Consider the following 27,380-nt stretch of genomic DNA (forward strand, 5'->3'; position numbering starts at 1 on the left):
AATTCAATCTACAAGAACATGTTTGACATTTTGAGTGACAACAAACGTGACAGTGCGAGTGATTTACAACCACTCATGTTTGCCATTAGGGTTTTATCGAACGAAAGCAAAAGATATCAGAGTGAGATCGAGAGTGAACCTCTGTCTTCATCTTGGCCCAGTCTTCTCATCAATGGGGAACTGGTATGGGGAGAGTTTCGTCGAAGAAATGCAGTTAAAAGGCAGCACACCTTTTTGCGACTAGTCAGTAAGATTCTTCCGCCTGATCATCGTGATCATTAGTGAATTTTCTCTTCTTTCTGGTCATGTGTGAGATGTTTGGATACTAGCGGAACGCTGCCAATATGAGGGCAATATTCTATACCTGTTTCCTCTTCGCAATTTTGGAAATGGATCTCAGCTCATCATTGCAATGTTTGACTAATCGCTGCGTGAAAGGTAAATGAGCATCATGTTTTCTTTTCTAATGGTGGGATTTGTCTGGATATTTGTCTAGGGCTAGTTAGGTTATATTCTTCTTCCGTTTTAATTCTGTTATGTAATATTTCAATTTTCATATATATATATATATATATATATATATATATATGTATGTATATATATATATATATATATATATATATATATATATATATATCTTTTCTCAGTTTACACTTTTCCTCAGTGTGTGCCTTCTTTCCAGTATTTCGGTAGGTTAGGGGAGTCCATTTGAATTAAGTTATACATCATTTTAAAGCTTAGAGTCTGCTCTTTCAGAATTGTTTGTATGTTTGTTTGTTTTTTGTGGGGGAGGGGGGTGAGGGATGCATCCTACAAACATTGCTTTTTTTAGCATTCCTCCCCATCTCCAGCATTTCCCAATTTCAGAATGCTTTTGCGGTGTGTTTTTTTATCTACATAATCAATAATATATCCATAAATTTCACTTATCATATTTTGCAATATACAGTATATCATTTATATCTTATGTAAAATTGTATTTTGACGTTTTCTTGGAGATGAAAAAATAGATGAATGAATGGATGAATATTAGAAAAAAAATCTCAGCTGTGACGCTCGCGCTTGAGTCGCGTTATCTAATAGAACATGGACAGATGATTCACCATGTGAATAGAACTTGACAATGGTAAAGCATGTATCACATTTACAAGTGGATAAACTAAAGGAAATCACCTCAGGTGTTTGTTTCATGAAGAGTTACGATTGGTGTTTCGCTGGATTTCTTGAACGTAACTCAGCAAATCGAGCAAAAGATCAACCCTGATCATAAGTATGTTTCCTAAAGATGCTTGCGCTTGATCCAAAGCAGAGTTTTAGTAGCAGATCGAGCGTTCTAATTCTATTCATATCAATCATAAGATAAACCTTAAAAGTAAACTTAATGAAACATAGTGCAGTTCTTCTTCATAAAATCATGCTATGATTTTACTTCAAAGGCACGACTTTTGAAAAGACTGCAGACTCTTGAATATCAATACTGTCACTGGGATCTCTACCTACCATTATGGCAGCATGATGGGTGCATTTGTAGAATTTGATTAGGCCTATCATCTCCCTATGTTATCATAGGCCTAGATATTTAGCATAATCTATCCTTCTGAGAAAGTAGTGAACAATGAGATCTCCAAAAGACTTTAATGAAAAGAAGACAAAAGCTACCTTAAACCGTTATGTGAAAATGTCAAGTTCTGCCTAGGTGGATTTTGAACCAGTCAACCCAATAGTCATATTACATGCCAATAATGATAACAAAATTATGTATTCACATAACTCTTTTTGACGGAAGATTTATAAAGCCGAGGCCTAATATAGTTATTTCAACATTATGCCTTTTTGCGTTGTCGAGAGTACAAGCTCTCCACTTTATAATGATCTGTCCATTTTCATTTCAACCATGGCCAAATACACACGGACATTCATCATTTCGCTAATCTATGCATGCCTCTGTCTGTGTCAAAAGTGTCGCAAAAACGTTTCAAACATTCCTCCCTGCTTTGAACTAATGATATCTACCAGAGCTTCAAAACGCAACGCAGTTTCGAAAATTATAAAACAAATGTGGAGAAAAAAACAAACAAACAACTGTCTTAAATCAAGGAAAATGCATGTGCAGTTCTGGTATGTATCAGTATGTATGCGTCAAGGCTCAGATATATTTTTATTAAGATTTGTAATCTAATTTTCCATCTTTTCCACACATTTTTCAAAGTAAACAGAAACAGCAAGGAAAGCAGACATGTATGTCTCACTATTAGGCAAGGTCGTAACGATGTGTGAGCGATACCGAGTTAGTCTGTAATTTCCAAGCAAAATACCGCCCGAAAAGTCGCATCAATCAAATAAGACCGGGATTAGGGAAACAGTTCATTTGTCATTGACAATGTATAAATATTATCATTTTCGAGCAACCTATAATGTACTCAGACGTTTTCACATCAGCCCGATAAAGATCCAAGGTCGAGATATTTTTCGCAATCGCTAATTATCCCGCTATTTCGGAGATTTCCCGAGTTGGACTCGAACAATTTTCTCGATCAGAGCGGTACAATTAGCGCGCTAATTTGTATTCACATTATCAAATAGCGCGTTATTTCGTGATCGGGTTAATTTCCCAAGTCAGAAAATAGCGCGCTATTTCGAAACATCGGGCTGATGTGAAAATGCCTAATGAGATGCGGATAGTCAGGTGGCGGCGGATCTCGTACTCAAAATGATTGGATTAGTTGAAAGTCTTTTTGTTAGTAGGTCCATGTTTCAACAATGCCTGCTACAGAGATCTCCCCCCCCCCCCTCCCCCGAATGGAAAGATAGTTAAACACCTTCTTCCCCGTACGTTTACAAAAATGGTTTAAAATAAGATACAGATCAGTATAAGATCTTGAAAAAAAAGTGCCGAAACCCAGAATTATTTGAGGGGTATGGCACCTTAGGCACCTTATTCAATGGGCTTGGGGACGATTGTACTCCTCTTTGAATTGGTTTCTGGTCTTGCATTCCACTTATTGAATGTAATACACCATAAACAGCTTAATGTATATAATCGCCTGGATCAACCTCTGGAGTGCAATTCTCCTTTATGAGACATTTTGAGGGCCTACAATGCGGATGACGAATAATTCAATTCAATTTCAATTCAATGTTTTATTTCATTTTTCGACAAGAACATATATATAAACATCATTTCTTTTTTTGGTAACAGAAAATCAGGTGCGTAAAACTATGTAGGATGAAAAGAATATACAATGATATTTGTAGCACCTTGCAATAATTACACATTATCATAAAACATAAGTGATTTGAAGGAAGTAAACATTGTGGATAATTCGAAAAATGGAGGGACCCACTAAAAAGACAAGTCTTGTAGGTTGTGGGCCCCTCAGACGAAAAACATCAATTAGAAGTAAAGAGAAGGTCTGGAAGCCCACTATAGAGACAGATCAACAAAACAGACACATGTACACACGTTAAAAAAAAAAAAAAAAAAAAAAACATGAAACGGGACTGAAAAGGAGTAACAGTACAACAGACAGTTGACTAGGAGATGAGACAAAACTAACATAACAGTACGAGAACAGAACGGAACAAACAAAACAAACAAAAACGTTTAGCATAAACAGCGATCTCGTCGGAAGTATGTCGAGGGAGAGAGAGAGAGAGAGGGGGGGGGGAGAGAGTGACGCGAGAAAGAACAATGTAGGCCTACTAGAGATATTATCGAAGAAATATCCTAGCTTTATTACAATAGGACGCTGTTTAATAATGAGAGAATACACGTAGCAATCAATAGGTGGTTCTTTTCCTAGGGTTACAACAACTGGTTAATTTAAATCAGTAGAATTGTACGATTGCAGTAGAACAAATTTCAGTTTCCTTTTAAATGAATATATAGAGGGGGCATTTCTAATATCAGAATGCAATGAATTCCAATAACTTGGGCCGGTATAAACAAATGTGTTCTTGGCTAAAATGGTACGAAGAAGAGGTAAATGATATTCATTAGAACGTCGAGTCGGATATTCATGAAATGACTGATTTTTTAGGAACATGGAATGAAAAATATCAGGAAGAGAGTTATCATTATACGTATACATAAATTGTCCTAAATTAAATAAAAACAAATCTCTGATTTTTAATAGCTTATTAGAAGCAAACAATACATCTGTATGAGAACGTATGGGAGAATAACAAATGATGCGGAGAGCTTTCTTTTGTAAAAGGAACACTCTATCCAACAAATTTTGGTGGGTGTTGCCCCAAACTAACACTCCGTAATTAAGGTAGGGCAATATCAATGACGAGTATAACATAAGTAATGATTTTTGAGGGAAACACAATTTTAGTCTATTAATGACGCCTATATTACGAGAGATTATATTACAAATATAATCAATATGCAATTTCCAAGAAAGTTTGTCATCTACAATAATACCAAGAAATTTGAAATGTGAAACTCTCTCTAAATGTGTATCGTCCAAAACTATGTCTGTATTTAAAGTGCTAATGGTATTACTAAAAAACATATATTTCGTTTTATGAACATTCAACGAGAGCTTATTAGCTCTAACCCAATTTGTTACTTTTTTCAATTCACTGTTAACTTTTCGAACAAGAACAGCAATATCACTGTGAGAATAAAATACATTAGTATCATCAGCGAAATGAATAAAAGAAAGAGTGTCAGATACTTGACAAAAATCATTGATATAAATAATGAATAGCAATGGCCCTAACAGACTTCCCTGAGGAACCCCACATTTGACTTCTCTAGTCAATGACTTATCACTTTTAATTGTAACAAACTGTCTTCTATTAAATAGATAACTCTTGAACCACTCCAAGGCCTTCCCACGTATTCCATAATGTGATAACTTGTAAAGTAAGATATCATGATTAATTGTATCGAAGGCCTTGGAGAAGTCCAAGAAAATACTAATGAAATGGGAATGGTCATCAATTGCATGAGCTACTTTTTCAACGAAACTTAAGAGAGCATGAGTAGTACTGTGCTTCTCACGAAAATCAAACTGAGAATTAGTAAAAATTTTATGCTGTTTCAAGAAATTAATCATTCTCTTATGAATTAGTTTTTCCAGGACCTTAGACAGAGAAGATAATAACGAAATTTGACGATAATTATTGATTTCAAGTTTATCGCCCTTTTTGAATATTGGGATAACTTTTGCCAATTTCATCTTATCGGGAAACACACCGTGAGACATTGACAAATTAAATATATGAGCAAGCGGATCAGCAACCGAGGATACAACACTTTTCAAAATAACATTATCAATCTCATCATAACCAGAACTTCGGTTGTTCTTTAATGAAGATACCATATCAATTATCTCATATCTATTAGTAGGAGTAAAAAAAATAGAGTTGGGATTATTCAGTAAAATGCTGCTGTGTAACAAGGATATTTTGGGCATACGTTTCACCTATTTTTGAGAAATAAGAGTTAAAAACATTTGCAATATAAGCAGAATCATGACTTATTTCATCATTCATCTTTATGCTATCAATATCTGAATTTTTACTAGAAACATTCATAGCCTGTTTTAAAACCTTCCAAGTATTTTTCATATCAAACTTATATCTCAATAATAACTTAGTGTAATATTTTTTCTTTTCAAATCGTAAAATCATTGTTAAAGTATTTTTATAAGATGTATATTTATTCTTAGATAACTCATTTCTGACCATTTTGTATTTATAATATAATCGATTTTTTCTATTAATAGAACGGAGAATAGATTTTGAAATCCACGGTAACCTAGGTATCTTTTTGTAATCCGATTTATTCTTTTGTTTAGGGATTATTTCGTCCAAATGATAACTAAAAATTTCCATAAAATTATCAAACGACAAATTAATATCATCACTGTCTGACACTCTCGACCAGTCAGTATTATCAAGGGCCGCGTCCAAACTAGCTAGCTTTTCATTCGACACTCTGCGGCTAAATGAAGGAAATACGGATGATTTACCAATATTAGGTGAGACTTTAAGAGTAAAATAAGTCATAATTGGAAAATGATCAGTCATATCTGAAAGAATTATAAAAGAATCGGGGAGGGGTAGAACATTGCAAAAAAAGTTATCAATAAGGGTAGCAGAGTGATCTGTAACACGTGTAGGTTTTGAAATGAGCGGAAGAAACGAAGAAGGCAAAAATGTTTGGAGAAACTCATTTGAGATATTATCATTATCTAATTTCAATAAATCAATATTAAAATCACCGAGTAAAAAACAGTCCTTATTTCGAAGAACCGGGGATTGCGCCAGATCTGAAAGATGAAAAAAAAAAAATCGTTGATGCTTGAGTTGGTTGGTCTGTACAATATGCCTACCACAATATTTTTATTTCCTGGAATACAAATTTCGAGAAAAAGTGATTCGACAAAATCATCCATTCTGGAAATATTATCAAGAATAGTACATTCAAAAGTACGTGATACATACAACGCGACCCCTCCACCACTCCTATTTGGTCTATTATTGACAAACATATTATACCCATCGATTGCAAAAGAATTTCCAGAATTAGAAGTTAGCCAGGTTTCACTTAATCCAATGACTGAAAATGGCTGACTTATATCAGATTCCAGTAAAAATTTAAACTCATCGAAATGTTTATTTATACTCCTTATATTCAAATGCAGCAAAGAAAACGTATCTTCAGAAAAATTATTATACATATCTTTACATTGGTTCACAGTGATATAATTGCACAAAACATTCTGAGTTAAGTCAGAACTAAAATCATGGGGAAGTTCATTAACAGATGAATTCAAATTATCAGCGACAAGATTATCATAAGGGGTGATTCGTGTACCATCTGCCCCACTGAATGAATCAGATTCTGACATTGTATGCCTAAATAGTTCAAAAAGGTCATCATTTGAAACGGAATGAAATGGCGCATTACTGTAATCAGCCATTAGAGATACGGGGCGTAAATGTATGTATGAGAATCAGCTTTACATATAAAACTAGAGTGACATGAATCGATTCATGATAAGAGCAGATAGCCAGCCAACGAAATGAGGCAGAATACGAGAGGAATTGACGGCCATGAACAGCGTCAGAATCAGAACAGAAAATGGAAAAGAGAAAGTAGACGAGAAGACTCAGTAACATTGAGGTTGACAAACATGGAACACACACAACAAGTAGACAAGGATACATGGAGTGTCTTAGTGGGCTTCCGAAATGATAAAAATAGCATGTGTAGACAATCCAAACAATGCAAACAATGTCGGACTGAACAGGGTACATGCTGGAACTCAGAATTAACTCACGAGATCCCTCGTACTGTGTTATAAATATATGTAGAATTACACAGAAATTACCATATGATGTTGAACTTGCGAGGGTACAACAGACACTTAATTAGAATAGGCCAGATGGCTCCACAGCAAAGCTGTCACATCAATAATACGAATACCGTGAGGGAAAACAGAGTGGCGATCCCACAGCTATGTTTTGAATGAATAATGAATACATAATACACATCCGTGACCGCTCAACATTCTGGAAATAATAATACGGTCATAGAAAAGCTGTTGGAATCCATTATAGCATTTATCAAGACCGAGTCAAATCGGTAGCACAAACTGAGCCGAATGCAAGGCCACAGGCGTGAACTTAAGAATAGACTTGTACAAAACAATGAGTTTCACACCGGGTAAGTTACATAACGCTCTGAATTTTGGTATTCAGCTGCGATGAATGCAAAAGCACAACGTTCCAAATCGGCAAAAGCAATGACAAAGTAATGCCATATAATTGTTAACGGATGAGGGTGAGGAAATGATAGAAAGAGAAAGTAAAAAAGAAAGAAGGGTGAGAAAACAAGTGATGGAGGGAGGGAGGGAGAGTGCTTGCATCTGATGAGAGTAACTATTCTATGAGGGTATACATTGATATGCATACATACCGTCAGTATGTACATTGACATGCATAATAATTACAGACACTTATAATTTATATTGATTCATGCACATCAACGTGTATTATGAATTCAATATACACACATACAAGCCACATGTCATAATGCCATATACATTGATATATACATGCACATGCACATAATATCATTGATACCGACATACTAACGTACTGATATAGAATACATGCTGAAATGCGCACATCGACAAGCATTATACACTGAATCATAATAGTCATTATACTTTGATAAACCAACAGCTTAGATATACATGTATGCATATTCATACCATCTTTCATTGAAATTGAATATTCAACTTTCATATCAAGTATCAATCAATTATCATTTATAGAGAGTTAGATCATCAAGAGAGAATTCTATATGAATTTCTTTGGTTTATTACATAATGTATACTTGTTATCATAAGCTCCAGTGGAAGCGAGATCTGCACAACACATGACCGGGCAACACCCCCGAAGGGACATCGGCCCTCGGACCATGCCCAAAATCCACCCTAGCAATCAACCATCGTGGCGGACATTCAGGCGACGGACAAAGACGACAACGAGGCGGATTGCATTGCTTGAGAAGATTTGTCGACCTCTCATTACACAGGCTGTCATGACGGCAATGGTTAAAGCTGTAAAAAAAAGGCTGTCATTGAAGACTTTACTGAAAGAGTGTACAAATCCCTACGACTCGATTATTGAAAGCAAGGAAAGAGAACTCGATGCTCTCACATCCCGAATGAAGAAAATGTGATACAACCAAAGCTTCATGAGTTTTATGATGAACCCGACGACCAAGAGCAGTCATATAGTCGACGACACTGTTTTAAAATTGACGGGTTACCAGATAGGCCAACATGAGAACACCAACGACGTGGTCGTAAGCATACGGTTGTTGCGACACGGATTGTCGCCCCTACACGGATTGTCGCCTCCTGCTCGGGGCGACAATCCGTGACGGGCGCTGGCGGCACGGATTGTCGCCCCCGTCACGGATTGTCGCCTGGCGACAATCCGTGACGCTTGTGCAGTTCCCAGTTTTAGACCTCGAAGGCGACAATCCGTGTTGGCAAAATAATTTGTTGCGACACGGATTGTCGCCCCGTCACGGATTGTCGCCCCAGGCTCGGGGTGGTTCCTCCGGTGTTAAGCTTTGGTGGGATGGGTATGACTGGTAAGTTATGCGTATATGTGTGTGTGTGTGTGTGTTTGTGTGTATGTGTGTGTGTGCGCGTGTGTGTGTGTGTGTGTGTGTATTGTGAGCTGCATGAATTGTGATGTGTATGATTTGTTGTGTGTTTGTGTGTGTGTATGTGTGTGTTTGTGTTTGGAGTATAATAATACAATATGTAGAAACTGTGCATGTGTGGTGGTTGTATAGTGTTAGTGGTTTGTTTGTCTGTGTGTATACGTGTGCCTGTATGCTTACGTGTGTATGTTGAATATAGTGGCGCTACTGTGGCAATATAAACGCATTCAGAGTGTATGAGCACGTGTTTAAAGAATTCACACCAGCGTTGATCTAAAAATAGTATGGGTGTGTCAACCAATATCAGCGGTGAGGCGGGCTAGGCGAGAGAGAGACCGAGAGAAAATACATACGAGGGAGGTACCCTCCCCAAATGTTATTTGTCTTTGTTCATTTTTCACTGCAGACATTTTCTTCCATCAGTCTCATAAACTAGAACGTCCATACCACTATTCTTTGTCCCAGAATAGGTTTGGCATGCTTTATGCATGAGCGAATAATTTCCACACGCCGTAAAAAATTTGTCAATCGTTAGTTGATTTTAGCACAAACGAACTGCCATTGCACACCGCTAATACATACGTAATACAAACAAACACCAACAAACACTCAAACAAATCCTCATAATGGAAATAAACCATCTCAACTTTTTTTTTCCTTGATATTCATTGATTTCATTCAAATCATTCATAAATCGACCCATTCTGGGCGTAACATGAACAAAAAAAGTTACAAATGGCAATTCGAAACACAAACAAATCCATTTGTCAATTTATACCACAAACAATCTCACTTCAACATAGATAACTCGATAAATAGACCAACCCTACTAATAATTTCTTCACGAGAAAGTTTTGACATGTAGGGCCCTACCAAACCTATATTCCTTGAATATATTGGTTTGGATCATGTAACACCTTCTTACTTACAAGGGCATATACATAAAAAAAAAACACAAATACATTACACAAATCTAGAATGAAATCAGTCATAAAAAAAAATCCCGACCACCCCCTCCCCTCCCCAACCGAAACAAATCTAGGGCCTACATCTATCCTAAATATTAAATCCTACCAACATATGTCATACCATTTTATAACTATCCTTCTTCAAATCCAATCCCCAACCCACCAACCCCTGATTAAACAAAACCTAAATCATCCCACACCCACATTCACCAACCCAAATACATACATACATACACACACACACACACACACACACACGAAGGTTCGGTATTCCGAAGTTTCGTTTTTTTCCGAGGCTTCATTTATCCGAAACACACAATTCCCTATACCTAGAGGTTCGTTGATCCAAAATGAAATTGGGAATAACGAACCTTTGGAATAATGAGCCTTCGGACGAATGAGCCTTCAGAATAACAAACTTTTGCAATAACGAAATGTAACCCCTTCCCACATACCGACGCACACCCGAACCGATACCAGATTCCTTCCTGATGATACGATTTCCCAATGTTGATTGATGAATAAGACATAATGGACCGTATGCAGAAAAGCAGCATCTGCCCGCACGCAAGCTCCACTCCGAATTCATATACAAATCTGCCAAACAAACTCATCAAATTCAAAGCTGCTGATAAAATCAATATCAACGTTTATGCCAGCAACAGCTTACTAGGTATCCCTACCCACGCGCAGCTAAAAAACACATACGCAAAAAACTGACATAATAAACACATTCTTCCATCACACACACACACACACACACACACACACACACACACACACACACACACACACACACGAACAAACGGACACTAAATTATCATGTGCACGCGCACATACACACTTTCTTGAAACCTTACCATGACTTTTTACATGGCATCATTGCATGGATGTAGCCATGTAAGTTATGTGTTAGTATTTCAATGATTATGTCCAGAACGATATTACCCAGCAAAATGTGCTTCGGGGGCGGGCGACAATCCGTGCCGCCAGCCCTCGTCACGGATTGTCGCCAGGCGACAATCCGTGACGGGGGCGACAATCCGTGCCGCCAACGCCCGTCACGGATTGTCGCCCCGAGCAGGAGGCGACAATCCGTGTAGGGGCGACAATCCGTGTCGCAACATACGGTTTATCAAGAATCAGGTTGACGTTGCCTGCAAACCAACTGACATCGACCGCCGCCACCATCTCGCCTGACGCATTCGACGTGAACACGACACGAGGGATGAGGGTCTGGGAAAACAGAACGCTGTCATCGCCCGCCTCGCAACTTACAAAGCAGGACAAAGAGTGTTCAATCCCACGGGGAAGCTAAACGGAAAGTCATGCATTACATATCAACGAATCCTCCACCATGCTCTAAGCGTATAGAAAACAACTGTTTGACCAGTCTGAAGACTTGGACACAATGGAAGGATCACGAATCTCAATGAAAACAAGCATGAAGAAATTTGCACTGCACAGTGAATAAATTTCAAGAAACTTGAAATATTGTGTGTATCTTATGAAGTAAGATAAGTTAAATCTTATTATATTGCAATTGCATGTTCAAAGTGAAAGAGAGGAATTCATCTGAAGTGCTCAATTCTGGATTCGATTTTTTTTTTCTCCCCTGGCCTTGTGAAATATGTTTACTTGACCCCCCCAAAAAAAAAAAAAATGAACACAATGACCTAGCAAACTATCTGCAAACTTACTTTGATATATGAATTTTGTTCTCCTGTCATAATGATCATAGACGAAATAATTATGAATCATAATACAAATATCAAACATTCGCCTTCTTGTACACACTTTGAAACCATGGTATAAAGGTGATTCAATCCATAGAAATACATGTCTTGAAGATACCAAGGAGAGACAGAAATGGACAGTACGGATATGCTATCACATATTTTTATCGGTGATGTAGAATTGTTGTGCACTGAAACTAATTCAGAGAAGCTGAAAGACCGTCCCTGGTGTGTGCCGTTGTATAGACTCCACGACGGAAATGCCCACATCTTCAATTCGTTTTGAAATGGTTTGCAGACCGTCTGAGTATACCCCCCCCCCCCCCGAAAAAAAAAATATATAAAGAGTTTGTTCGCAAAAACCGATAAGTCCATATTTGCCAAGTGGAGATATTTGCGATTGAAGGTCAAGAAAAATAAAGAGAATAATAAGAAAATTTTGCTTCTTTTGACCATAACTTCAAAAATGTACCGGTACCTTTACATGTAGTGACCAATATATCCTTTAAAAGGTATTATTTTGTACTTTATGACAGAGACCGTACTTTAAAATCTTCAAAAATGGACTTATCGGTTTTTGCGAACAAACTCTTCATATTATAGATATGTCTTTTGATAGACCATTTGAATCGTGATTATCGTCAGGAAAAAAAAAAATATCGCAAAATAAAATAATAAGGTTTTCTTAAATTGATTACAAATAGCATGAAGCAGTGTGTTACAGGACCCAAACGTAAGATTAAATAAACTGCAATAAAAATTGATCTGGCACTCCATTTATGCGATGTATAGTAGGAAAACTATGTACGTACTCATTGATTACCTAATAATGTAGATTAGAAAGAGATTTATTGCTGTAAATACGTCCTTTCTTTAAGCTTAAACTTAACTGTCATTGTGTTTTTTTTTCATTGCTAATGATTATGTCCTCTTGTCCTCTTGTAATGTATGTTACTTTGTGTAGAAATATCATCATTCTTTTTTACATAAGTCCTAAGTATGTCCCTGTCTGTGTTCTAAATATAACGATGTGTTTTTCTTTTTCTCCTGCATTTTTACCAACATAACTACGTATAAAAAATGTTTTGCATTACATTCAATCCAGCTTGTATTTTATCACTTATTTTACATTATGAAATCTAGATTGCTTGCGTCCACGATGGCACATGCTGTAGTTCCCTCTTTTTTCTCCCTTTTTTCCTCTCTTTTTTCCTCTTTTTTTTCTTTCCTTTTCTCTCTTTCTCCTCTTCCCAATCAGTTTGATGTCAGTTGACATCAGTTCGTTTATTGTGTTTTATATTGATGTTTTGTGTATTTTCTGAGGGTCCCATATCGTACAAGCTTTGCTTATTAGTGGGACCCTCCACTTCCATCCTCGTCCTTAGTTGACTTGCATTATACTCTTTATGTATTTAACAAAGATGTAATCGCATCTACTTTTCATTTTCATAATTTTCTTATGTACCTTTTCAAATTTTGTTCTGTATCACAAATATCCCGTGTATATGCAAATGTACATAATTTCTTTGTTCATTTTGATGGAGGTGAAAATAAAGTTGAAAGTTGAAAAGTTGAACAAACGAAATAACACACAAATTAAATAAATAAAAAGGTATAGAAATGTTGTCGATTGCCGACTGTGAAGAGGAGATGTGAAGCGTGATATAAAACATAGGCCTAGTGTTTTTATTAGAAAATATGTAATTAATATGGAAACGAATATGAACCCTTACGAACACAAAAGAAATTCTTTCTCCTCCTTTAGTTCAAGGACACTGGTTCGTTTTTGTTTTGTTGTTGTTTATTCCTCCATTCTTTTCTACCTGGATTTAAAGTGAAATTATGAAATATTCAGTTTGCAAAAACGATAGGACATACACATAATGATACAGGAAGATTGCATACAATACTTTGTCATATTAATGTTTTTTTTTTTTTTGCTGTATTTGGGGGGGGGGGGATGGAAATAGATATTGGGGAACGCTATCAAAACCAGTGCTTGATTGTCTTTTAACTGAACAGATGCTGTCTATGTCGGTTGTTCCCCCGTCCGGTGTTTCGACAACGCGTATCAAATATCCTCGGAAAATATGACGGGCGGCTCGTGCTACGCCGCTTGCGCCCAGAGTGGACACACTCATTTTGCCCTCCATGGCGGTAAGTATTGCTTCTGTGCCTGCCGCAAGCTGTGCCCCACCGACGACGAAGTTTTGCCAGACGACCAGTGTGGCGTGCCGTGTGCCGGAAGTGTCAGCATGTTCTGTGGCGGGCTACAAACAGTGCAAATTTATTACGGTGAGTACGCTTCAATAAAGCTTATGATTATGTTGCTTGTAACGTGAAGGAACATTTTATGGCGCGGTATTTAGGTTTTAGTCTCAGAATACTCTAATAAAGCACAATCATGATGGTTGTTCTTGAATAAAGATGATGGCTTGCCCTTCACTGAAACCGGCATTATCATTATGTTATTATGATTATCCAACTGTTGCTGTTTATGACCAAAAGAAAACCACCATGAATGTTTCTTATCATTCATGTCTGAATGGCAATACACCGCTAGAAGAGACGTAGATGACATATGTATTTGCAAAATAAACTGCATCCTAAGTGTGCACTTGTATGATCTGCGCGGTTTCTATTTCTATTTATCTAACCTACACATTGACTAATAGAGCTTTCAGAGCTTATCTAAACGTTGAGATGACTGGATCCTGATGTGAGGTAGGTACAACAAATTATTCGATATCAAACAGGGTCCGATCTACTACATCATGCTTGTTATGAAAATACTCAGTTATCCCATCAATACTATCCATCTTTGTATGACATACACAAACATAATCCATGTACATTACTAACTTATGTGTCTGACATCTCGCACCATTTTTTTTTTGTGACGTAGAAAACACGTTATTTTTTATTTTTAGTAATTAATTTTGGTCTCTATCAAAACGTCTCTTATTTCAATTTCAATTTCAATTCTTTCTCGCAGTCCTACCGGATTGTGATATAATGAGCTGTTCGTGTGAGACGTCTGCCAAAATGCCAGGACAAACACATCAATACACGAGCGAACAACTCTCCAATATCGAACAGGTGACGAGGAACTGTCCCATTTGGTTTTTTGTTTGTATGTGTGTGATTTTTTTTTTTCAATAGGCTCATTTTATGGTTGTAGGGAAAATTACTGAAGAGTTATATTGCAGTTGCCAGCACTTTAATGTTCCTCTCTTTCACGTGTCTTTGCACATCTATCCTGCGTGCTTGGAAATACGAAGTGAATTAATAAAAAGTATTAATTACCACAGTGATACTGCCATAAATCAGAGACGTTTGGAGCCATCTCTGTGGAGAAATAGAGCCAGATGAACTGGTGGCGGAGTCATATAGTTTTTCAAAGCGATACGCCCCTCGAACTACTAAATCATTCCTTACTGTCCGAGCAATAATAAATCGGTACTTCAAGATATTCGTTTTGTAACTATAACAAGCAATGATGATATAATTAGATTATCAGTACGCACTGTAGATGTCTATGTTCACGAACCGTGCCCATAGAAAATCATGTCATCACCATAAGCTGTGACACTTAATTTGATTCAGAGGATGTGTGTGTATGGGTGTGTGTGTGTGTGTGTGTGTGTTTGTGTGTGCTGAAAGTATTCACGACACACACACACACACATACACACACACACATACACACACACACACACACACACGCACGGACACACACAAATGTCAAGACTTTTGGGAGACTTGCCGGGCGAAAAATTACTATGATTATAAACTAAATGCTTTGCAGCTCGTGAGCATTTTCATTCACCCCAGTAGATTTTCACCTCACTCGAAACCGTACAGTTTAACATAAGCGCATGTACCAGGATGCAATATTATATCCATATAGAGGGTAAACGAAATAGTATTATCTTTGTGTTTCTGTTGTGCAGATTCCGGTTACAACATCTAATGTCGACAGAGTTTTGTCAACTGTCAAAGCGCTCACCGGAAATGGCGTCGATTCTCAGGCTCTGACGTCAGCTTCAAACATCCTGAAGAAGGTAACCGAGCAACAGTATGACGAATTGGAGGTGTGTATATCTATCATTATTAATTGATTGTATTCCATCTAATAATTACCTTTCATTGCCAATCTTCTTTTCCTTCAAGTATACGCAGTAGTCACTTAAACTTTAACAGTATATGTAAACACTTGTTTCTTCTTTTTATGTAGATTTCACCATTCCTCTAATCCTCCCCATACTGTTGTTACATTAATTAACCCCACCCCAAGTCTTCCAATGAAATAATTCCGACATGTAACCATCGTACTGTGGGAAAGTCAAAGCAAACCATAGTTAACAATGACTTCCTGTATGTCTTGTAGAAAATGATATACCCTTAGAAATACCTCTCATCAACATTTTTTTTTTTAATTGATTGAATAGCATTCGAGGGTTTGCTTAGTATCTTATACAATGTATACCTCAAACATGCTTGGGAACTAAATACGATTCGAATGTCTGTCAAATTGATGTATGACTTTCAGAGGTTTTTTTTCTGAAGTAAAAGTCTATCAATTTACTAAGATTATGTCCACACAAAGTGGCTAAAAATTCATGATACATGTACAGCTCATTAAAGCATAGACTGTCATAGATTAAAGAAGTGACGCAATTTTCGAATAATTGTTTGGTTTGCTGTAAATGTTATCATTAGCCTAACTTCCGGACTCTAGGTCTTGAATATAATCCAAACTTGGCTTTTTGAATGAGAGTCGATTGCTCATCCCCAAGGTTACTGTTTAACAACTCATATTATTAAAATTTTCTTCTACGAATAATTTCATTCTAACACATTTTTTCAACTGGATCACAACCGAGGGTTTTATATACATTTTCTGCAACCAGCTATCTAACATTATTCATAAAAGAATATGAAAAAAAAAAAACCGGCGGGGGAGAAATAGACTTCATTTCGGTTTCATGAAGCACTGATAAACACCTTCATTTCAATCACAGAATGCTTTTACATTTAATGAAATCAAGGAACAAATAGTGTCTGTAAGCTGATATTTTTCTTTTTCATTTCATTAACATACTTATTCGTGTATGCATTCATAGATATACTTTTGCATGACGGTTTTTTTTTTCTGTCGTTCATTACCAAACGATTCTCTTGCGATGTTGAAAGGTGATATAGCACAATACAATTTAATCTTTCCTTGTATAGCTTATTGATTTTCATGTCAACTTTCTTCGACCCCCCTCCCAAACAGACTCCTGAGATAACAAAGACTGTAGTTGAAGTAATCAGCAACCTCTTGAACTCTGAACCGGAAGAGCTAACTACGAGCCAGGTTGAGACAGGTGCAGGGAGTAAGGTTATGAAGTCTTTAGAAGCACAGCTCGAGCGCATCGAACTGACAGAAGAACCTTTCACAGTTATCAAACCGAATGTGGCAGTCCAGGTAAGAGAAGGTATTCGATATTCGACTCACAGTTGGCATTACAATTGCAATACACACGCAAGGACAAAACAACGGACTGACATAGAGAAAAAAACAGAAAAAACTGTCAAAACAATCGGACAAATACGCACTTCTTGTCTTAAAGGCTTGTCTTATTTACTGTACAGCTGGACATTCACTTTGAGTGTATGATACAATTCATTGTTTGCCATATATATATGTATATATTATATAAACCAGCAAAATATCCTGAAAAAAAAAAACACGTAAGAATTGAGGCTTAGTTAAACTGGTAGGCTATCTGTCTGTTCAGGTTCAAAGTATTCCCACAGACTCGCTTAAAAATGGATTGACGTTCGTGTCGAGTGGAGAAGGGGTCGTTAATGACGTCAACGTGTATCAAACAGCTAAAGTTGTAAAGTCGCAAGCCAAATCTTCTGTCAGCGTCCGCTCGACGAGCGGTCGTCCCGACGTCGACCCTGGGTCCGCAACCGAGCTCCGCATATCCTTCGCCGTCATCAACAATCCGGCCCTGTTAAGTCCTGCCGGAGACGATGACGATGACGACGATGACAAAGACTCGATTGACAGCAGTGGCGACGGGGATTTTCGGCCAAACTCTCAAGTCCTTTCTGTCACACTATTCGGTCTGAATCAGTCGAGTCATCTTCCACTCGAGGTGATGAGTGTCTTCAAACCACTTCAGGTCAGTCAATCCTTTTTAATCCTGATGTTGTTTCTTGGATATTTGTTTGATTGTTTGTTCACCATTACTGTAATATAATAAATACACGTGAAGAGTTTGAATTCAAAAAGAGATAAACGCCAGTTTCATTTCTACTTTTTTTTTGAGTGAAGTCATCATTACTATGCGAAAAATTTAAATCGACTTTGTATACACAAGAAGGAATATCATCTTTTGAAGAAATGTTAAGATTATGTCATATCTCAGAATGATAAAAATTGTTGCATCTGTGTTTTCAATGAAAGTCTTCAAAAGTGCTATACATTTGTTATATATGTAATATTATAATATATCATATCATGATATAGTATGTTATAATGCATTGTATTATATATATATATATATATATTTATATATATATATATATATATATATATGATTCATATTTGATTTTCATTAGATTATTGTTTTCTTTATTTGGAAAACAAAATTTCATAACTGGGGTTTACTGGCGGATGAAAATGCTATTACCGATCGCAATGGAAGAGCACGGAAAATGACATGTTTATATTTGGAATTGTCTTGACTGATCGGTGTTAACCGGATGCCTACTCACATAAGGTCAGAAAAAAACAACAACAACAACTTCAGGCTCATGTCGCGTAAACAAGTGAAACAAATACGGTACAGACTAAGAATGAGAGAGAGGGAGAGAGTATCGAAAATATCTTCATTGCCATGGACGATTTGTTTTTCTTTACGTGGAAAACTAAACTAAAATATTAGGTTGCCGATGAGTCATTCCTTGCTACTGTCCCCATTTGTTGCTGGATGTTGTAAGTACGTAATTTGTCACAAAAATGTGTTCTCCTCACCGAAACTACGGCCATCGAATCCATCCCTTTCCCTAATGGCCCTTTACTCTATTAAAGAGATATATGCTATAAATAACCCCCATCCCGAGATGACACTTTTTATTCATGGCAGAACACACCCATCCATACAATAAAGTGTTTGTCGTCATAGTATAGTTTCATGAAAAGAGTGTTCAGGTGAAATGAACGATTAAGTTTGTGTGTGTGTGTGTGTGTGTGTGTGTGTGTGTGTGTGCGTGTGTGTGTATGTGTGTGTATGGTTTGTGTATTTGTAAGAATCAATGACCAACTTAGGACGTTGTAGGTTTCGCGTATATTCACAAAACAATGATATCAGTGGAAAGCATAAATTTATGCAAATTAGATGGATAATGACGTCAAGTCCTCGCAAGTCTCCCATTGATCTGCACTCAAAGTTTTTAAGGCTCTTGTTTGGGTGTATATGTGTGTGCCTGTGTATGTGTGCTTTGACGTTGAACAACCACAAAACCACAGTTTGTCGTTCGAAAAAAAAAAAGAGGATTTGACAGTGACAAGGAGGAAAAGAGAGAGAGAGAGAGAGAGAGAGAGACAGACAGACAGACAGCAAGATAGACAGAAAAACAAACAAACAAACAGACAGGCAGACAGATAGAAAGACAGACTGGTGGACGGAACGACACCGAGTCAGCGTAGTCAAGCGTGTATGTGTACGTGATTGTATGTACGTATGTACGTGAATGTACGCGTAGGCATTCTCGTATCATATCTTTTAATACGTCTTTACGCACAAGGTATCGGATGAGCAGACGACCATCAGTGAACCTATCTGTGTCTTCTGGGACTTCAACGCCGAAAATGGGCTGGGAGCCTGGTCCGAAGACGGCTGCTGGTTGGTATCGTTCACAACGGATAACCTCGTGAGATGCAGATGCAACCACACCACAAATTTTGCCATTCTTATGGTAGGTTTTGCATAGAACTGATCGTTCTAGACGCCATGTGGTACTACCGATGATGGTAGACATTGATTGCTGATGATAATTTATGATGACTCCCATTACAAGCGTAGGATTGCGAGTAGATTGGAATACGACATGTAACGATATTCATATCATATATAGTGATATAATGACGTTCATATAGTAAGAACATCACATTCACTGAGGGTGTTTCATTTTCGAAAACTTAGAACTTCTTTGGAAGGTTAAACACAACAATAATCAATCCACTTAATTGTTGGTTTTTACAAGAACAAAACATAAATAACATGCTTTTGTAAATATTAGGCGCGATATAATATCAAAGTCATAGGTACAGTAGTGTAATTAGCTTTTCGTTTTCTGATAAAGCTACAAAATGATTAGTAAAATAGAATGGATTTCTCAAAACATGTTTAAGGAGTGACGCGGCATGTTTGCTCCTTGCGAAAATTGTTCCGGGTTTGTTTTCACCAAGGACTTAGGATTAGGGTTAGGGTTGTGAAAGGATTTTAGGTTCGGTTCCATGTGAGGACTAAAATTAGGTTAGGGTTATATTTTTGAGGTACATGTAGGATCTGTGTTTGGCTAAGAGTACAAGTAATCTGTTGGAGCAATTGTCGCAGGAGCAGGTCTCATGGAACCTTTAACACAAGGAAAGATGTAACAGTCAAAACAAACATTGTTTTGAAGGGGATGGCTAGTACCTGATCAGTGGGAATCAGTGGGAATGCTGGGAGATGATTGTTCCAATGCTTGTGGGTACATTTAAGAGTACATTATATATCTATTGTATGAAAATTACTATTTGCTTCAGAATGGTCTCATATTCAAGTAACCTGCAGCTCAATGTTTCCAGGTTAGCATGCCTGTACAGTGACGGGGCGATTGTTAACAGACCGTTAAAGTGTGAACTGGAAAAAAGAGGCTCTGAAGTAAAGGGTCTATTCAAGCGCTTAATCTTTCCAAACCTTCCCGGCTGTGCGCAGAAGGGGACCAAAAAAAAAAAAAAAAAACACACACAGGATGTAAACCGATGCAGCAACAACAATGAAGGGATTATTAGATTAAACTGATATTAAGCATGATCAATTAACACGTTCTGTCCATAATGAATGGTTACTTTCAAGGCGATAGCACTATCTATTCAAAAGTTATTAGAGATAAAAGTGAAGGGTGTGCAAAGGATTTTAAAGAAATGAAAAGGGACCTCTAAAGACGTACTAATCGCACAACTCTTCAAAATGGGCGTGGTAGAAAAACTGCTGAAAACACCCTTTCCAATTCGTTTTATGAACCCCAACTTAAGAATAACGTAGATAAAGCTTAGCTCTTTCAGAAAGTGTGAAAAACTCAAGATTGGCTTTGTCGACCTGTTTTACCTTTTTGACGTCCTCACGCAGAATCAAGGGCACTGCAGGGGCGGATCCAGGGAGGACAGCAACCGGCGCACGCCCCCCCCCCCTTTATTTTTTGTTGAAACAAAAGAAATAAAAAGAAAAAAATGGGGGGAGGGGTGCGTGCGCCCCCCCCCCCTTATTTTTGTAAACACGCCCCCTCTTTACTGAATTCCTGGATCCGCCCCTGGGCAGTGACTTTTTGTTCGTTTTGCGATGCACGTCACATTCATTCAGTTCTTTTCCGTTTCTTTTCCCCCTTTCCATCAGAATTTCAAGGAAGTTGAGATGTCTAATCACACTGAAAACGTCCTTGAAATCCTGAGCTACAGTGGCTGTGCATTATCAATCGCAAGTCTCCTCCTCACCATAGTCACATACAGCTTTTCAAAGTGAGTACAGCAGGACCTCGATTGTCCGGCCATCGATTAACCGGTTTTTCTGTAATCCGGACGTCGAATATTAAACTGACAGTATTGTCAATGCTTTCATGTAGTTTCAATATCAAGATACTTTCCAAACAAACACACATTCAACCATTTTCGTGGGAATACAAGACCGTACACATTCCGATCCCCTCAGTTAGACTGTAGCTTTAAAGTCAATTCGTGAGACGATGTCAATGATTGCTACCGCGCTTGTCACTGGCACTGCGTGCACAGCAGTAGTATAAGTTACAATGCAGTGGGAGTATCGAATTCGACGAGTCGCAATCTCGTTTTCGTTGTTTGTCAATATCAATCAAACAAACAACACATGAATACATTGAATACAATACATGACGGATATTTAACGTTAGTCCTATATTTCAATTTATTTCCCTTTCACATCAAGTATGGAACATGACAAAGCCGTGCAGATGATTGTAATATCATAAAGAACATCGGTAATAACATGTGTCTAGCATGGAATGCTAGAAAGTGCTGTATGTGAATATACCTCCGGCCAAATCGATTATCCGGAGGCCTGCTCACGCGGCCGCTCCCGACGTGCCCGAATAATCGAGGTCCTACTCTGGACGCTGCTCATTTCTCTTTCTCTGCAAAGATCCCCATGTGCAGAATGAATCCGTTTTAAATATTCAGTTGGTTGGGATTCATAGCCGACGCGTTCCAAGTGTTCTTTTCTAAGCTTTACGCATGTTGTGACTGCAGTTCGACACCCACTAACGCCACGCTGAGCTAGAAGAAGACAGCGTTCTCTTATCGATGATTCAGTGCGGCTGATTAATGAGCTCTTTGAGATGTTAGTGACAGAGTCATTACATCGAAGACAAAAGTAGCTAAGCTTGTTTATCGGCCCATGTAAAGTTGTGGATTTCAGGGATTCAGAATGTTCGTACTAACTTTCTCGAAGGTCCATGGTGTCTATGATGAATAAATCAATTAAAAAAATACTAATTATTGTATATAATTAATATAAATATGTGACCGTCCACCACAAAACGAACATAAAGTCGCACACACTGATTTTGCGTGAGGACTGAAAATAAGTGAACTGGGTCAGCCAAGCTGATCTTGACTTTTTCATATTTTCTGAAAGAGCAGGTCTTCTTTTACATTGTGCTAAAATTTAGTATCATAAAACGGGCGGGAAAGTGTTTTTTTAGCAGTTTATATCGAGCATTTTTGGTAGAATAGTATGATTAAGTGTGTCTTTTAGAGTCCCTTTTTCATGTCTGAAAACCCTTGTACACACTCTTCACTTTCAACTCTAATAACTTTTGAAGGGATAGTGTTACTGCATTGAAAGTTGGCATTAATTATAAACAGAATGTGTTCATAAGGCATGCTTAATGTCAGTTTGATTTCATAATCCCTTCATTGTTGTTACTCTGGTGGTTTACTTCCTGTTTTTTTGTCCCATTCATCGCACAGCCAGCACGGTTTAGTAAAGATTAAGCGCTTGAATAGACACTGTACTTCAGAGCCTCTTTTCTCAGTTCACACTTTTCCTGAGTGTGTGCTTTCTTTCCAATATTTAGATAGGTTAGAAGAGTCCATTTGATTTGAGTTATACATCATTTTAAAGCTGAATGTCTGCTCTTTCAGAATATGGTCTCAACTAAAAATTCATGTCTGGCGACTTTTTTGTTTGTTTTGAGGTGCAGGGTCACATATGGTGGAAGGGGTCGTTGTTTTTTCGAGTATATGAAAGGAAAGCATTATTCTCACATGAATTGTAGTTGTATAGAAACCGACGGGGGAGTTGTGATATTGCGGTGACTGATTTTGCTACAACACGCATAGACACCTGCCCAAGTATAATCAGGACTCGTCCTCGACGGGTTAGCCAAATAAGACATGGAGATGCACATTTGTATTTCAAATTCAGCCCCTTAGAAGTTACGTCTGATGGTTAAAACATTATCTTACCGAAGGGTTTGAGTTCAACTCAAGTCATGATAGTTCAATAAGAAGTCATTTAGGCCTACGTCTCGTCAACAACATGTTGTCTTCAGGCTCATACCCAATCACAGGAACTACGTATTAGCCCTTTCCTTACACATGCAGTTCGTTGAATTCCTGACTCATCTGCTCCGAGTAAGATAATGTGTTCAATGTCTGTTTTTTGTTTGTTTGTTTGTTTGGTTTTTTTTTCAGGAAATTGCGTCAAAAGCAGCCGAATCAAATTTTGATCTGCCTCGCTGTATCTCTCACGTGCCTCTATGTGACATTTATCATCGTCGCAACGCTATTTAGTCGCCCGAAAGACGCCGAGATTTCCAAAGGCCCGAGTATCGGTTGCTACGTGGTTGCTGGCTTGATGCATTATTTCACTCTGGCTAGCTTAACCTGGATGGGCGTAGAGGGCGTTCATCTGTATCTCCTCTTCGTTCGAGTTGTCAACTTTCAGATTCCGGGTTTCATGCCGAAGGCGATTTCTGTTGCGTGGGGTAATGTGTTCACATTTAGGCGCATACATTCAAACCTATTAATATAAAATGTCAAGGAGTTTCGTCAGACAGCCACACTATCAATTCATAAAATTTTGTAATCTAAATGTTGTCAAATTAATATATTGCAATTTATTGTTGCAATAATACGCTTAATGATTTATGTAAAGGCATACATCGACATACTGCCATTCTTTCGCCCATGTTTTATGACTACATTATAAACAGTTATTCTACAATACAGACGTTTTCACAGCTATGTATTTCAGGCGCAAGATGTTATTATAATGCCTACGTATATTTTGGCTGGTAAAGTTCATTGAATTAATGTGCGTATGTCTGGTTTTTTGGACATCATTTCTTCTTCATCCTTTCAACTTTCTCACTTGAAAATAACCTTTTATTATTTGAACTTATGGGGAAATAGTTATGGGAATGCGTTACAAAGAACCCCTATGTAATCTCCCCCCCCCCCCCTCTCCTTGCCGTGTTTCGATTTACATAATAATGCACGGTAAGGTTAACAAAATCAAGTATATTTTGATACAATGGATTTATTCTCTCTCCCTCTTTTTCCTTCCCACCTCTCTGTCTCCGCTACGTCTTCTTTTCAATATTTCCTCCACTCTTCCCACCTCATTTTATTTTTCTCTCTCTGTCTGTGCTATCAATTTTGTATATGCTAGGTATCCCCGTTTTAGTCGTTGTGACGACAGGAGCTGTATCCAGGGAAGATTACGTACACGAAGACGTGTAAGTAACTTATTGTTTGTGCTTCGATCAGGGTAGGTGTGACCCTTTCTCACACATCCTTGTTTAAAGCTCCCTGCAGCTTCATTGACCTGTCAAATCGGCAGTGACATTGACTATTTTTGAAGAGGAAATCTACCCAAAAGGTTCAAGGGCAAAGTAGTACGCCGATGGTATGTCCCATCTTGGAACGACATACAATTTTTGATTGCTTTGGGCTGCCTTCGTATTAGCATCAATGTTTGATTGTTGTTGTTGCTGTTTTTTCTTCTGTTTCTGCTTGATTGCTGTAGACTAAATTAGAAAAAAAAAATCAAGTTTCATTGGCACCATGATAAACATCCTTCTGAGGGCCCCTGACTGAAAAATGATGCGTATATCTCAAACGGGCAAGAAAATAACGCAAATTAAATTGTCAAACGCAGTTAACCACCTGAAAGGGATGATACAGTAATGGTGGAGATGAGAATTGGACTTTTAATTTTTTTCGAGATAAAAAAAAACCAAACACTTCTGCCATAGTACAGAGCATACGATTTTACGAGGAAGTCAAAGTTTGTTTGATGAAAATTGGGTTTGGAATGACTGAAACGTCCAAAATCAAAGTAAAGCAAAGCAACGTAATGAAACAAAATGGCTCCCGCACTTTATTAGAATTGCTCTGTCTTGGATATCCCTGCCATTTCAAAGCCAATTTCAGCAAATAAACGTTAAATTCCTCAGGGAATTACATGCTTCCTTATATAACATAAAACAAAGAAAAAAGTTTAAAAACCTGATATTTATAGGTCTCAACCAAAACTATACGATCCCTTTAAGCGATGTAATGGTTGTTGTTGATGATGTTTGTGTGCTTGTGTGCATCCTCCAATTAATACAGGATTGACTATGTTGATTATTGACATCGCTCCCTATGCATGCTTGAGAAATAAACTTTACTTCTAAAATACCTTAATCAAAACATAATTTCTTAAAGACTTGTACTGTGGGTGTGTCGTGTCATAAACCCGGAAGTCGACTACCGATTGCGGATATTACCATATCACATGAATATAAATGTGACCGTGCACCTCAAAACGAACATAAAGTCGCACACACTGATTTTGCGTGAGGACTGAAAATAAGTGAAATGGGTCAACCTAGCCGAACTTGACTCTTTCATATTTTCTGAAAGAGCAGGTCTTCTTTTACATTATGCTAAAATTTGGTATCATAAAACGGGCAGGAAAGTGTGTTTTTTTTAGCAGTTTATCTCGAACATTTTTGATAGAATAGTGTGATTAAGTGTGTCTTTAGATCCCTTTTTCATTTCTGAAAAGCCTTGTCCACACTCTTCACTTTCAACTCTAATAACTTTTGAAAGGATAGTGCTACTGCTTTGAAAGTTGGCATTGATTATGGACAGAATGGGTTAATGAGGCATCTTTAATTTCAGTTTAAGCTGATAATCCCTTCATTGTTGTTACTCTGGTGGTTTACTTCCTGTTTTTTGTGCCATTCATGGTACAGCCAGCACGGTTTGGTAAAGATTAAGCGCTCGAATAGACACTGTACTTCAGAGCCTCTTTTCTCAGTTCATACTTTTCCTGACTTTGTGCTTTCTTTCCAATATTTAGATTGGGAGAGTCCATTTGATTTGAGTTATATATCATTTTAAAGCTTAAAGTCTGCTCTTTCAGAATATGGTCTTAACTAAAAATTCATGTCTGGCGACTTTTTGTTTGTTTTGAGGTGCAGGGTCACAAATACAAATGGTGTGGAAGTAATTGATCGCTTGCACGATTTTCTACATATCAAATTTGTCCTTTCTTTACTCCATGTCACAGTTGCTTCCTCGATAAATGGCCCAAGATTGCAAGCTTGGTGATTCCCGGTGGGGTCATCCTCTTGGTCAACTGTATCATCTTTGCCGCCGTGTTGGTGCGACTCCGACGAAACGAGATTGCGAAGAAAGCCCGCCAAGGAAATAACACACAGGGGCTGGTGAGGAGGCTCCAAAACGCTATATGCCTACTTCTTCTTCTCGGTCTTCCCTGGAGCATCGGTGGATTTCTCTTCATAAGCAAGTCCAACGTCTTCTTCCAAATGCTCTTCATCGCCTTGAACTCCTTCCAAGGCTTCTTCATCTTCGTTTTCCATTGCCTCCGCCAGCCCGCTGTCAGGGAGGAGCTCATCGGATGCTGTGGCTCCTGTGTACCCGTGTATCAGCCAGCTACTACCCGAACTCCGAAGGCACAGCAGACAGCAACATCCAATGACGCTGCGGGGGGCATTTCGTCGAAAGTCAAAGAACCCGAACCAACGACAATTGCGACTATAGATAACTCGGAACCTCCCATAGTTCAATACGAAACCATAGATGATCAGATCCCTACAAAGAAAGTTCGAAGAAAGACAGGCACTCTTAAAAAGAAAGGGTTTTCGTATTTCTGGTGA

General features: G+C 37.9%; 1 protein-coding gene across 1 annotated transcript; it reads left to right on the forward strand.

The window, feature by feature from the left end:
- Nucleotides 1-76: 76 nt before the first annotated feature.
- On the forward strand, nt 77-27,380 carry LOC139716029 (adhesion G-protein coupled receptor G6-like). The gene is made up of 11 exons (XM_071627588.1): nt 77-438; nt 13,932-14,204; nt 14,905-15,008; nt 15,863-16,003; nt 17,191-17,382; nt 17,696-18,088; nt 19,716-19,886; nt 21,569-21,690; nt 23,902-24,194; nt 24,881-24,947; nt 26,771-27,380. The coding sequence occupies exons 1-11, from the start codon at nt 345-347 to the stop codon at nt 27,378-27,380; spliced, it is 2,460 nt and encodes an 819-aa protein (XP_071483689.1). The 5' UTR covers nt 77-344.

The sequence above is a fragment of the Diadema antillarum genome, unplaced genomic scaffold, assembly GCF_040938485.1.
Source record: "Diadema antillarum isolate AM-2024a unplaced genomic scaffold, OU_Dant_1.0 scf00000006, whole genome shotgun sequence".
Classification (NCBI taxonomy): Eukaryota; Metazoa; Echinodermata; class Echinoidea; order Diadematoida; family Diadematidae; genus Diadema; species Diadema antillarum.

What these genes read in the sequence shown, in the direction of transcription:
- LOC139716029 (XM_071627588.1), top strand. Translation starts at nt 345, where the DNA reads ATGAGGGCAATATTCTATACCTGTTTCCTCTTCGCAATTTTGGAAATG. An exon ending in GACTAATCGCTGCGTGAAAG is followed by an intron (nt 439 to 13,931) that starts GTAAATGAGCAT and finishes TTAACTGAACAG; the next exon opens with ATGCTGTCTATGTCGGTTGT. An exon ending in AACTCTCCAATATCGAACAG is followed by an intron (nt 15,009 to 15,862) that starts GTGACGAGGAAC and finishes TCTGTTGTGCAG; the next exon opens with ATTCCGGTTACAACATCTAA.